The sequence below is a fragment of the Phocoena sinus genome, chromosome 13 (assembly GCF_008692025.1).
Source record: "Phocoena sinus isolate mPhoSin1 chromosome 13, mPhoSin1.pri, whole genome shotgun sequence".
Lineage (NCBI taxonomy): Eukaryota > Metazoa > Chordata > Mammalia > Artiodactyla > Phocoenidae > Phocoena > Phocoena sinus.
In genome coordinates, this window is record NC_045775.1 from 55,215,383 (window position 1) to 55,228,724 (window position 13,342).

General features: G+C 52.0%; 1 protein-coding gene across 9 annotated transcripts in view; it reads left to right on the plus strand.

Moving 5' to 3' along the window:
* Positions 1-13,342, plus strand: part of CEP68 (centrosomal protein 68) — a 37,455-nt gene that overhangs the window by 8,823 nt on the left and 15,290 nt on the right. For 3 of the 9 annotated variants that reach the window (XM_032652204.1, XM_032652203.1, XM_032652205.1), the window contains exons 2-5: positions 1,880-3,430; positions 4,884-5,006; positions 7,421-7,517; positions 11,066-11,238. In XM_032652204.1, the coding sequence (XP_032508095.1) occupies positions 1,880-3,430; positions 4,884-5,006; positions 7,421-7,517; positions 11,066-11,238 (1,944 nt within the window). Of the gene's footprint in view, positions 1-1,879; positions 3,431-4,883; positions 5,007-7,420; positions 7,518-11,065; positions 11,239-12,199; positions 12,547-13,342 lie in introns of all 9 variants that reach the window. The other 6 variants (XR_004352708.1, XR_004352706.1, XR_004352707.1 and 3 more) reach the window with 4 other exon arrangements.

Here is a 13,342-nt window from a genome sequence, read left to right on the forward strand (position 1 = left end):
AGCAGCCGCCCCACCTGCAAGCCGAGGGGGGCCTCCCTCCCCTGTCAGGGGTGCCCAGGGGCTTCCTGACCCTGCCTGCCACGGTGGGACTGGCCCTGGCCCCTCGGGAGCCTGCCAGCTGCAGGCCAGCGGGGCCAGCAGGGAGCCGGCAGCGGGTGGGTCTAAGCCGGCTCTCAGTTCCCTGCTTCCCCCTGCCAGCCTGGGGACTGGAGATTGGCACTCCGTGAGAAGCCCGGTAGGGGCTGAGGCAAGTGGGGCTGTAGCGTCACCTAAAGGTGTCCTGTGAGAGTACCTTCTAGCACTGCCTCAGCATCTGACACGCTTTCCCAGCCCCCGTACGAGGTGGGGAAGTTGGGGAGCTTGGGTGTGATGATTTCTGTTTTACAGGGTCACATGGAGAGTTGGGCCTTGGGGCCAGCAGGGGGCTCTGTCCACAGCATCTCCTGTTCCTCAGGAGTGTGACTGGTGACCTTTTGAGGATCAGGGAAGCTATGGCCAAGACCTGCTGTCCAGAGGGCTAGGCCAGGGGAGCCCTGACAGGGGGAGCCATGTTCTGTTTTTGACTCGGTGATGTGTAGGCTTTACGGGGCCCCTGAGGAGACGTGCGAAAGGAGGGTCCGGGGCTGTGGGCTCCTGAGGGCTCTGAGACTGTATCTCCTTGGGACCCAGGGAACCTGGCGGTGCCTTAGAGCCCCTGTGGTGGGCAGCACCATCTCTGGGCAAGGAGAATTTTGGGGGCCTCCCTGATTACAGGGCAGCCTCGCCTAATGGGAGTCACGTGGAGCAGGGAGTCCTGCCGGTGTCTGTGACCTCAGGCAAGTCACCGGATCTTTCAGGCCCTCAGTATAGTTGGGAAGATTATCTGATGGACCTGCCCCTCCCATCTCTGCGTCCTGTTGCGTTCTGCTTGCCAAGGCCTTTCACGGGAACGGCTTTGATCTCTTCCACCGCACTGTGGCATCGAGTGCTACATGATGCCCCCAGAGCCCCGTCTTGTGAGGAGGTGCTGAGCTGACTGGGAGAAAACAGGCTAGGCCCACCTGCCTGGGGGCTAGGGACGGTGCCAGGCTCGGGTACCTGAGTCAGATTCAGTGAGGCCGGCAGCACGTGAGCCAACACAGAAATGGGCTGTTTCCTGAGTGCGAGTCTGGTGCTGTTATAACTCTGCTGTTTGTTGAGCTCTCACCCTGTGCTTTTCACCCTTGAGCTCATTTAATCCACATGTCCTGAGGAAGCGGTCCTGTCACTACCCCCATTTTACAGGTGAGAGAAGTGAGGCTCAAAGTCGTACATCTGGAAGCTGGCAGCTAGGGGCTGGCCTCAGGTCTGTCTGGTTCCAAAGCCCATGCCCTTAACCTCTGTGCCGTCCTGCCCGCCTTGGGGGCAGCCTCTTCATCGAGCATGTTAAAAACTTGAGGCTGAGGTGAATGACTCATTTTGCCACGCGTCACCGCTGGGTGTGAGCTGAGCCAGGTGGGCTGCCTGACTGCCAGGTTTGGATGTGAGTCAGCGACAGAATGGTTGAGGTTCTGCCTGCCCAGGACACGCTTCTCAAAGGTTAGGCAGTGTGTTCCAGCTTCAGCACGGCAGAGCTATTTGAGTTCTGCTCACTCACGAACTAGGCATCTGCGGAGGAAGAACTTTGGAAAGGACGGGGGGTGGGATCAGTTCGGGGCAGGCAGTCTGCTCCCCGGAACAGGCTGCGTCTCCAGTCACCAGCGGCACGCTCTGTCTGATTCTCGCACCAGGTAGCAGGCTCTTCCTTTCAAGACCTTTCCTCAGTATCATCTGGGTCCCCAGAGAAAAGTGCCAACTTGTCATTGAGGAAAGAAATTTGGCGTGCTTATTTTCACCTTTTCCTTCCCTCCTGTCACTGCAGATGGAGGAGACTAGGCTTTCTGCCTCGGAGGAGCTACCTCAGACTCACACCGTTCCCCGAACCGCCGCCCTTTGCTCAGGACGTGATGCTGACACTGAAGATGACCCGTCCCCAGTGGAGTCGCCGCAGGCGCTAGACCACAGCCCACAGTCTCGCGTCTCAGGGTTCCCGTTCCCGTCAAGGTGGAGGTCCGCGGTGAGCCCAGGTGCCACTGCACCTCAGTCTTGCAGCTGCAGCGTCTGTGCCTCATCCCCGGGCAGCAGCCTCCAGGGTCACCAGGGTCACCAGGGTCACCAGGAAAAGGTGGAGCCTCAGAGTTGCTCCCTTGCCAAGGTCTCCTCCTCCCTGGAGCTGGCTGTCCCGCCATCGGCCCCCTCGGTGGTGGGGCTGGGGCCTCAGCTCCAGTGGTCGCCCCAGCCAGTGTCCTCAGGGGGCGATGCTCCCGGGCTGGGCGGGAGGCGCCTCTCCTTCCAGGCCGAGTACTGGGCCTGCGTGCTGCCGGATTCCCTGCCTCCCTCCCCTGACCGCCACTCCCCACTCTGGAGCCCGAATAAAGAGTATGAAGACCTGCTGGACTATACTTACCCCCTCAGGCCCGGGCCTCAGCTCCCAAAACACCTTGACAGCCACGTGCTGGCTGAGCCTGCCCTGCAGGACTCAGGCATAGACCTGGATAGCTTCTCCGTCTCCCCAGCAAGCACCCTGAAGTCACCCACTAATGTCTCGCACAGTTGCCCACCAGCAGAGGCCGCTGCCCTGCCGTTCTCAGGGCCCAGAGAGCCGCCGATCCTTAAGCGGTGGCCCTCTGGAGTACCCCAGAAGCAGGGCAGTGTGGGGTTGGCATCTTGTAGCCCCATTGCCTCTACCCCCAGAGTCCCAGGCAGTAGGGACACTCCTTGGGAGAGCAGAGAGCCAGCCCTGAGGGGCATGAAGCACTGGCCACCTGTGGGCAAGCACCTTGAGCTGGGCTCTCTCCACCTGAGAGCACGGGACAGAGGGTGGCCCTCACCCAGGCTGGAAAGGGAGAAGGGGGCCAGCCAGGGTGTCGAGCGCTTCGCCTGCACGGAGTCTGGATGGAAACCACAAGAGGAGGCAGAAAGTGATGACGAGTATCTGGCCCTGCCCTCTCGGCTGACGCAGGTTTCTGGCTTGGTTTCGTATCTGGGTTGCATTCCCACCTTGGTGCCCCTGCCCACTGATGCTGCCGAAGGGCAGAGATCGCTGGATGTGTCAGACAGTGATGGGCCAGCTTCCCTCCCGTCAGACTCCAGCCAAAGCCAGCTTCCCTCTGGAGCTGCCCTCAGAGGGTCCCGAAGCCCTGAGGACCGCAACCACCGCTTGCTATGCTCCTTCGTCCGCGCAAGGGGCTCAGCGGGAGAGGGCAGTCTGCTGAGCAGCCAGGCCCTGGGGGCCTCCTCTGGACCACTGAGAACACGCGCCTCCTTGCCGGCGATGTTGGACCAGCGGGCATCCTCGGATCCAGATGCCGAAGGGCAGCCTCCCAGGAAAGGAGGAGAGCAGGGAAAAGAGTCACTCGTGCAGTGTGTGAAGGTAAACTCAGCATTTCAGAGGAGTCTTTCTTCTTCCCCCAGTCCACTAGCCTCATAATAAAACCTAGTGACACTGAGTACTTACGCACCAGGCACGGTATTGCACCTTCTCCTGTCTAACCCCCATGACTTTTCTACTGGCGTTCTTATGTCACAGTTGGAGAAAAAGGCAGTCAGAGATGAGGTAACCTACCCGTTCACAGTTAGCAAGGGCTGGAGCCTGAGCTGCTAACCACTACCCAGGCTGTTCCGCGAGGCACTTGACCTTGAGGATTAACAGGTACTCTGCACAGGAAGGACCGGTGCTCAGATGCCTTCAGGAAATATGGGCTCAGTGAAAGTGCTTCTTGGCCAAAGGACTGCTCAGAGCTTCAGTTTGATAAAGCGGTGTAACTGCAGGGTTGGAGGTATCAGATGCGCCGTTTCCTGGGCTTCTCGGTCACTGAACCTTCTCTTGTCGACCACCTAAGACCACCAGGAGATGGAGCTAATACTCCGAGGAATCGGGTTGTCAGGCAGATGTGAACTTTGGCTCAGTCTCTTTAGTTTTGCTCGTTTGTAGAATGGGGAGCTTTGCCTCTGTGGGACTGTCGTGTGGATTAAATTAAGTAATTCATGCCGAGGGCTTTGCGTAGTCCCTGACACAAGGATGTTTGGAGTGTGGCTGTACACACACTTGGAGAGCTCACGGCCTGCCTTCCGGCTGAGCGCCCAGGTGCTGTGTCCACACGGCAGCAGGGCAGCCAGCCCGAGGGCTGTGTCCCCAGGAGCGACATCACAGAAATTTTCTAGCTCTCAAGGAGGGCTTTAACCTGCCCCCTGATGTCCCGTGGATGACTTCATTTGTACGGTGGAGCAGGTAGGACAGGTGTTAGCGTGTGCCCTCCTTTGTGATGAAAGACTGAGAGAGACCGTGGGGTGAAATGCTTGGGTCACGGCCCCCCGGATGAGTGAGTGGCAGGAGTCTAGGTCCCCAGCTCCCTGGGCGGGTGAGAGCAGAACAGGGACAAGCAGTTTTAATTCAGTCGTTTTCAGGCATAGGATCCGGTCAGTCACAATCACGGTCACGTATTTTACATCCACGTCTTCCCCAGGAGCAGTTCTAGAGTTGGCGGTAGTGCTGACCCAGGAACTGGTCTCTGTGCCAGGCAGGCCCCTTCTGGGCTGTCCCCGTCCCTGCCCTCACCTGAGCTCCTCTGTCCCTACCTGCGGGGCTGGATTTTCTCAGACTGAGGGGGGCAACAGAACCAGGTGCGCTCTTCTTACTGCCCTGGCGGAGGTCTGGAGTCACGGGGTGGGGACAGGCATGGAGGAGAGAGGAGACAGCGCCTCAGTGGGGAATGCTCTCGAAAGGTGCACAGTCTGTATCCTGGGATTCCCCCAGGTATCTTTAGCCTTTGAAAATGTAAACAGCGGTTCCATGGGTAACACCACGTGTTAATTTGTCTACACAGACATTTTGCTGTCAGCTGGAAGAGCTGATCCGCTGGCTGTATAATGTTGCAGACGCTGCTGACCACCTGACTGCGTCCCGGTCCAGCCTTACAGGCCTCAAGTCTTCTCTGCAGCTTTACCGGGTAATGTGTGGTCCTGGCATCTGACTGTTCACTCACGAGAGTGGTGGCTAAATTACTTGATTAGAAAGTAGAAGTTCAAATAACTGACACTGTGTGTGTTGTGGTCCATTGACTTTTACCTGAAATCTAATCAGAGGTTCTTTTCGAATTCTTAGAGCTGAAAAACTGTTAACATGTATGAGTTATTTCCCAGACCAAATAGAATTTGAAGAAAGTGCATTTTATTTATCCTCAATCAAAAATACTTCAGGGTTATTTGTGATGTGATTTCCCAAATATCTCAGGGATTGATAGGCAGAGACCTGCACTCTTCAGACGTCACAAGTCACACGTGGCTACTGAAATTAAGTAAAATTAAAGATCAGATTTTTCAGTTATCTGGCCACGTTCCCAGTGTTCAGTCATCACATCTGTCTGGTGGCTACCATGTCGATTGAACAGAGCATTCAGAGCCTTTCCAGCATCACAGAAAGCTCTTTTGGACAACACTGACTGGATTTAAGGATCTGAGTTGCAATTGTAGTGACTCCAGAATATACACAAGGCAAAAATAGGATCCAGTTTGCTTCTCAAGGTATTTTTTGGGGGTGGAGTTTGCCTCTTTTTAGATTTTGTTATTTTAAAAATCTCTTTGTGGGTTCCGGTTAACTTGACTTTAGAACAGGTGTATTTTGGGTGACAGTTTGTGCTGTTCTGGCGTAATTATCAGTAGGTCCCCCTTCATTCTCAAAAGTGTTCTGAATTGGATGATAATCAGTTACCCTAAGTATAAACATTAACTGTGACTGAAGTACCCACTGACTTCTGGCATGTCTGGTTGGCCAAGCCTTTCTCACCTCTTCTGAAGGAGCAGAGGTGGTATTTGTGGTCTGAACCTGGTGCTAGTCTAGAAAGGGTTTTCTGGGACACTTCTTTGAGTAGGAGAGCGTGTGATTTGCTTGTGCCTGAGCCAGGGCCGTACCACCCCACTCAGAGCTCGCACCACACCCAGGCAGGAGGGAGGGCCTTTGTTTTACAACTTGGAGCCTACTAAGGTTTAGGGGAGGGGGCTTGCCTGGGTGGGCCAGCTGCCCTACCCTAGTGGGAATGCTGTTTCCTGCTGTATGGAGAGAGGCTGCCAGAGTTCCTTTCCCAGAGTACGCTTGAGGAAGGAGAGGAAGGCCCGAGTGCAAGGGTCCTCTGTGTGGGACCCCCGGAGAGTATGTGCAGAGCTGGGCAGGGCCCACCCCCGGGAGGCCCAGGGGCAGCACCAGTGTGAGGAGAGGACAGTGCCTGGAAATTGCCCTAGTTGGATCTACCTGGGTGGCCTTTCTGGAGTGCCCCAGCCCCGCTCCCGTCAGAGCAGGTGTCACGTAGAACAGCTCCATGCCCTCCGTTTTATCCCGCATTCAGTCCTCCTGCACCTCCACTTCCAGGGTGGTTGTAAGCAACTACCTTGCCCTGTGGGTAGAGCTGAGATCTGAGCTGGGAGTTACCCCTGCAGGTCAGCGAAGCCTAGCCCACTTGTGTCATCCACACAACTGTGTCACAGAGTGGGACCACACTGTCAGTCCCTCCCTACACAGAATGGGGCTTGGCTCAGGCATATGTATGAGCTACCTTGACCTAATATAAGCACACGCGCTTGTGTTCATGTATTTTCACTCGTGACTCTGTCTTATATACTTTGTCTTAATAACACGGTGGGTTCCTGGCAGCATATAAACTGCAGAGAGTGCTAAAGAATAAAATAATAAGTATAGGTAATAGGGCAAAGGAAAACTGAAGACAGGAATACAGTAAATCCAAAAGTAAAACTGTAACTTCAAAATTAAACTGCCAGTTTCTGCACCTTGTACTGAAGGTGGTCACGGATTTGACGTTACATCTTAGCAGCTAAAGGAAAAACCAGAAACGGCTACAAGGCTTGATACTGCGAGGGGAAAAGAAATCAGCTGCTTGGGAGACTGTCAGCTTCCCTGACGCCTTCCCTTGGCCTGAGGTCCACAGAAAGCAGGACATTGAGGGGAGGACGTGGGGCGAGGCAGCAGCTCCCTGTGGTCATGTGAAAGGCGTTGCCCTTGTGGCTCTTACTTACCAGGTCCGTGTTTTGAGACTCTCACAGGCCTGTGAGTTTAAAGAGAACCCTGTGAGGTGTGGCACAAGCAGGAAACCCTGACTCCAGGCTGTTCGTGAGCCAGGCTCTGCCAGGGAAAAGAAAGCTTTGCTTTTGTCAAACTGTAAACAGAAAAAAGGATTGACTCTGTGTTTGCCTTGGGCTCAGAGAAGGTGAAGTTAAACTACCGTACTGTTTACTTGGATTCTGAAGACTGGGTGGGTTAAAAGGGGGATCCAGCTACTGAACGAGGGATCATTTTTAATAACTTCTACGAAATGGTAGTAATGAAACTTTTTTTTTTTTGATATGCTTTAAGCAATTTAAGAAAGATATAGATGAACACCAGTCCCTGACGGAGAGCGTCTTACAGAAAGGGGAGATCCTACTTCAGTGCCTGTTGGATAATACCCCAGGTGAGACGCTTGAGGTTTTGAATTAAGCCAGGGCTTAATACCTCTCAGTGTAAGTCCGGGACCCACACTGTCACTGGGAAGGAGCCTAGTGCCAGAGTCCCTCCCATCCATACCCGTTGCCTTCGACTCCCACAGCCATCTGCCAGCCCGTCGAATCATCACGGCCCCGCAAACACATGATGAGGCAGTCACAGCCCTGCAGGTGCTAAGAAGTTAGGCACTGAACCTGCAAGAACCGTGCTCTCTAGTTTCTGCTTTTATCTTTCCTTGATGGTGTCCTGGATGGGAATGCTGGCTTTAGTCCTGTCCTTGGCTTTCGGCTAGGGTGCTCACAGCGGGGAGCCCCTAGGGTTCCCATCCTTTCGCAGTGCAGGCTGGACCCCTCTCAGGTTATCTGTTTGGGGAGGGATTGGTTCCAGGATCTGAGAGCAGTCAGTCTATTCTACAGGAAGAGACTGAAGGAAGAAGTGAACTGATGAGAGGGGACAAGTGGACAGCAGTGTACAAACTAAGCTCGAGCCCCTTTTGCAGGATGGGGTCCCAGGTTAGAAAGGTGTGAAAATCACAGACTTTGAGAGTACACCTCAGCGTGCAGGGGGCAGGGGTTTACGATTGGCCTTGATCTTGCTGGGGGCAGGTATGATAGGATGAGCTAGGAGAACGCTAGGTTAAAACAGTGAACTGATGGACCACCCCCCCCCCCCGCCCCCGCCAAGAGCAGCCACTATTTTCCTGTAAGACTGAACCACCAAGTGTTGAAAGAGCCTGTCTATGTCTTGCCTCAGTTTTGGAGTGAAATGGGGTTTACGCTGGAAGCAAACAGCATAAGCAGAAGTGGGCAGGACCCACTGGCTTGAGATGGGAAGAGGTGGCGCTTTCCTGACCAGAAGTGGTGGGCGGTGGGCGGTAGGGAGGTGGTGGAGACTGGAGTTTCTCAGCCTAAGCACCGCTGAAGCTCTGGGCCATGCGATGCTTTGCTGTGAGGGGGCCGTCCTGTCGTTGCAGGGTGTTCAGCAGCGTCCCTGGCCTCTACCCATTAGACGCCAGCAGCACCTCCCCAGTTGTGACAACCCTGAACGTCTCCAGACATTGCCAAAAGTCCCCTGGGAAGAAAAAACCGAGATTGAAAACTGTGAATGGGCAGAGGGGTTTTGATGGGACGAGCAGCCACTGAAGGGTTTTCAGTAGGGCATGGTTTATCCAGTGTGAATTATTTGAGCCCTTGGTGATCCCCTGCCTGCGGGAGGCCTTTGTCTTGGCTCTTCTGATGTTCTCTCGCACTAGGGTTTTTAGGGATTTTTGGTTTTTATTGGGGCAGAAGTTCAGTATGCCAGGCTCCTTTGCCCTTGTGATTACACCAGTATTTTCTTGAATACTGTGTGCTGAAGCAGTTGACATACCAGTGTTTTCATTCCATCACAGCCCTGTGAGATGGATACTATTATTACTCTTATTTCACAGAGCTGTGCATCTGCCTTGGGCCACACAAGGAGTGGCAGCCTGGCTCCAGCCCCTGTGTGCTGACCCTCCGGCTCAGGCTCCTGCACCTCCAGACTCAGCCGCACAGAAGAGCTCAATACCAGGACACTGCCTGGAGGCCACGTGTAACAGTGGGCTTCTTACAAGCTTCACGTTCTTGGACCTTCATTTAAAAAGTGGTTCAATAATACTTCTCAGCGCTTAATCTGTAATAACAACCCACTTTGCCCTCCTCTCCAAAGGAGTCTAGAGGTATTTTACTGCCCAAATAAGAGGCTTTTAGGGAATTCCCTGGTGGTCCAGTGGTTAAGACTCGGCCCTTTCGTTGCTGTGGGCCTGGGTTTGATCCCTGATTGGGGAACTAAGATCCCACAAGCTGCACAGCGCAGCCAGAAAGAAAGAGGCTTTTGGGTATTCTATGGTTTCAGAGTGACACCCTGCCCGACCCTCTGCTTAGAATAATCAGAAACTTGGCTGTTTTGTGAAAATCACAACTTTCCCTAGACATTCACAGGGTCTCTCCAGCTAGATGCACAACTCTTCTTCCCAGAGCATGCTGTCAGAGACAGTGGAGCCTGAGCACGGACACCTCCTATCCCGTCCCCTGCCCCCGCCCCCCTCAGGCTTCTTCAGAGCCTGCTTTCTTCCTCAGCCACAAGTATAACTTTAGGGACAGGTCGTCAAATTAATTCCTTCAAAACCTGCCCATCTCGGCCTCCAGCCAAAGGCCTCCCCAATGGCTATCTGGCAGGTTTTCACACCATTTTGACCCAGTTACTTTGGTGCATGAGTTGATGGTCCTGTCTCACACCCTAATTTCTCGTTACGCTGGATCAAATAACTAGAACCCATTGGCATCAAGCTGAACCAGGCCCCTGTATGCATGTATTCAATTAAAACATCAAAGTCTCAACTGAGAAAGATAATTTCGTCACTGTTCCCAGCTTTCCTTTTATTTGGAGCCAACCAGATGTTCTAACATTGTAAAATAAAAGTTCAAAAAATAAAGGTCCCCTGAATTCCACTGACCACTCACAGGAGGACTGGGCAAAGGTCTGGTGAATGTGGGAGGGGAGAACCCAGCCCATTTGCCTTTCCAGGTGAGCTGTGCCGTGTGCCCTGGCTGCATTCCTCGGCCTGCCTTGCTGGCTCTCATAAAAGTTGTCAGGTCGGCACTTTGCCCCGATGATGCTGCACTGACGTGGCTTCCCCAGGGGCTGATCTCAACACAGCCAGCCCCTGTTCCTTCTTCCACCCATCTGTCAGTATCCTTTGCAGATATGCAGCTTCCCCTTTCCCTTCCTCTGTTAGCAGATGTTGCAGCTGTGGCAGGAAACTAGGGAGAGTGTGAACACAGCTGATAAAGGCGCAGGAAGCAAAAGCAGCCTTTGTGTTTAACAAAGGAAGTAAAGTTTTTAAGAGAAAGAAACAAGCCTGCTGTGGGTGATGCACTCTGAACCTAGCCCATCCCTTCCTCAAATGAACACTTGACCTGTAGGGGATGGAATCTTGGCCTCACTAACCATCTTGTCTTAGCCTGCTTTCAGGTAATTTTCTTTTGAAGTCTGTTCATTTAGGACCCACAAAAAAGGGTTCACAAGCATTCCCATGTTACATTACCAGATCACCCATATATGTGCTAAATGACAGTCCCACAGCCAACAAGCTGATAGGACCTGGTAGCAGGACCCAGAGTCCTAATCTTGGCATGTTGTTTTGGTTCATTTCAGACTTCTGCCCCACAGGATCTGGGTGTGTGCCCTGGGTCTTATCTCTAAAAGTCAGATAATTCCTGTCACCAGACACCTATGTCTCTGTGCCTTTTTGTGGATTACGTTAACTCCAAAGTGGAGCCAGTGAAATAATTCTCTCAGCTTTAATCAGAAGCTAACAGCATAGATCCTCCAGTGCCATACAGTCCCTGGAGAGTCACTGTCAAAAAAAAAGTGGACATTGTGAAACTATTGCCATGTTCCTGTCTTGTATAAAGTGCTACACCCTTATATGTTCTTTTGAAAACACACTTGCATTGTCTCTTTGGCCTGACTGCTTTAAACCTCATTTGTTAGTGTTAAAGGACATCCTCGGGAGGATCTCCAGGCAGCCCAGCGAGCTGGAGAGCCATGCAGATCACCTGTATGACACTATCTTAGCCTCTCTGGACACACTGGCTGGCTGCACCCTCATCCCCGAGAACACACCAATGGCACACAGGAACACCAGTGTGAAGGGGATTAGCCTGGTAAGTAGAGCAACCCAAGAGAACATCTGTCCTTGTGCCCAATTAGGGTACAGAGCTCCTGCTGTAACCGTTGGCTGTTTCTTAGAAGCTTGTCGAGTTAAGAGCTGATGAAACAAATAAGAGGCTGGGAGAAGCCCCTGAAACTGAAAAAGGGAGATGCTGCCATTGCCAGGAAGGGTGGGGGGGTGTCTTCCAGTGATGATGAAAGCTCACTGTGGTGCTTCCCATTACTCAGTTTCAGCCCTGCACCTGCTGAGGACTAGGGTGCTCTAGCTTCCGTTGTCTATGCAGACCCGACACTGCCCCCACCCCCCACGAGAACAACTGCAAAATTTACCTGTACCTACTTTTTTGTCTGCACATGTACACTTCTCCAGTACAAGCTGCCTCTGTTCTGCAGACTCTTCTCACCCATTTGGTGCCCCATCTCTAAGCAACTCTTAACAGCACCGAGTACCCACAGGGATCCAGAACTGCTGACCACTCTCCATACCTCCTTTTCCTGAAAAGGCTCCCTTCCAAAAAAGGCTAGGGGGATAAGATGGGAGTTCCATGCCTTGGAGGCTTAACAGCACAACTTCTTATCTCTGGAAAAGTCAAGCAGGAGTCATAGGGAAGGGAGGCCAAGAGAACAGAGGGATCAGAGGGATCACCGCTGGCTGTGGGGTTGCCGCTGCCCAACATGATGTTTCCACAGCTGGAGCATACTTTCTCTGAAACTTCCTGTCCTACAGCCAAAATCTGGCTTTTAACTCATAGATTTTCTGGGTGAGAATTCACTGTAGACAAAAAGAAGGTAAAGGATAAATCCAGGTGTATCAAGAGCAGGGGAGTCCCTTTATTTGCCTCAAATAAATCTGAGCAGTAGTCATTTTAATTCTAAAGTGAATGCAGGTGACTGCCCTGTCGTTTCTTCCTCTGCAACATTCTGCCTGTAACAGATACTTCTCTTTTCTTTCAGGCATCTTCTCAGGAAGAGATGTAATCTGTTAGTCCAAATCTGGCTATTGGGAAACTTTCAGAAGTCCTTGTTAAGAGCCATTCAGTACTGAAATCAAGGGGGAAACTTTCCTGTACTAGCTTTAAAATGTTCTTCCCTGAAGTAAGGGCTGTTGAGTTAACTATTTTTATTTAAAATGAATCCTTCCAAATTAAGGTTTTCCTTTGGCGCTTCTCTACAAAGAGCATGTAGCTTTGCGGTTGTTGATAAAATAATGCAAATAAGGCTTACAGGTCTTTCCTCTGTCCCTTTAAAAGGAGGAGAGAGTGCTCCTAAACTAGTCCACCTGCTGAGATCATTTAAAGAAGGTGTGAGAAAGCAGGTACCCGATACTTGGTATTCTCAGGCATACAAGAGGATCCAAGAGACTGGCGGGCCTGGAACTTGGGTCTTTTCATAAAATGAAGCATAGGCTTATAAATCCCTCCTCTTTGAAGAGACTTTTAACTCTCCCAGTTAATAGAAGGTTCTGAACAAATAGAACCTCTGTCAGTTATTTTGGGCTGTTGTTAGGATACCTTTTATCATCCTAAGTGCCCAGGCCTCCATCTGCCTGCCTAACTAACATCTTAAAGGAGAATGTGTTAGGGACTTGGGGAACTGCCATTGAGCTTCAGCAGGACTGTGGACTAATTATCTGCTTTAAGGGTACCTCCGGGAGGAGCCTTCCTCCATTCCTGCTCTCCCTTGTAAGAGTAGTCCAGGGTCAGAGAAGGGCATGGATAGGATCACACAGCCTCGTTAACTACAGAAGCTAAGGCTGTCCATAGTGAGGGGAAAGAGGTAATTCTTCGTTGCTTTGGGAGTTGACATGTAAGTAAGTATCTTGTAGAGAAAAAAAAAAAAAATGTATGGATCAGCCATTTAAAGCCAACTCTGTGGCTTTTTAAAGCAAAATGATCAGCTACTGCTGGTAACCACAGATTCTGCAAAAATAAAAAAGCACTTAAAAAAAAGTTTTACTGGGCTGCGAATGAACATAGAAGGAGGAAGAAAGCACTTTCCCCACTGACTTAGTGTTACCGTGGGCTGAGACTCGAGGAAGGGTTCTTCACACTTAAACATGTGAGATAAACACTTACAGATCTTTTTCTCAAACTGCAG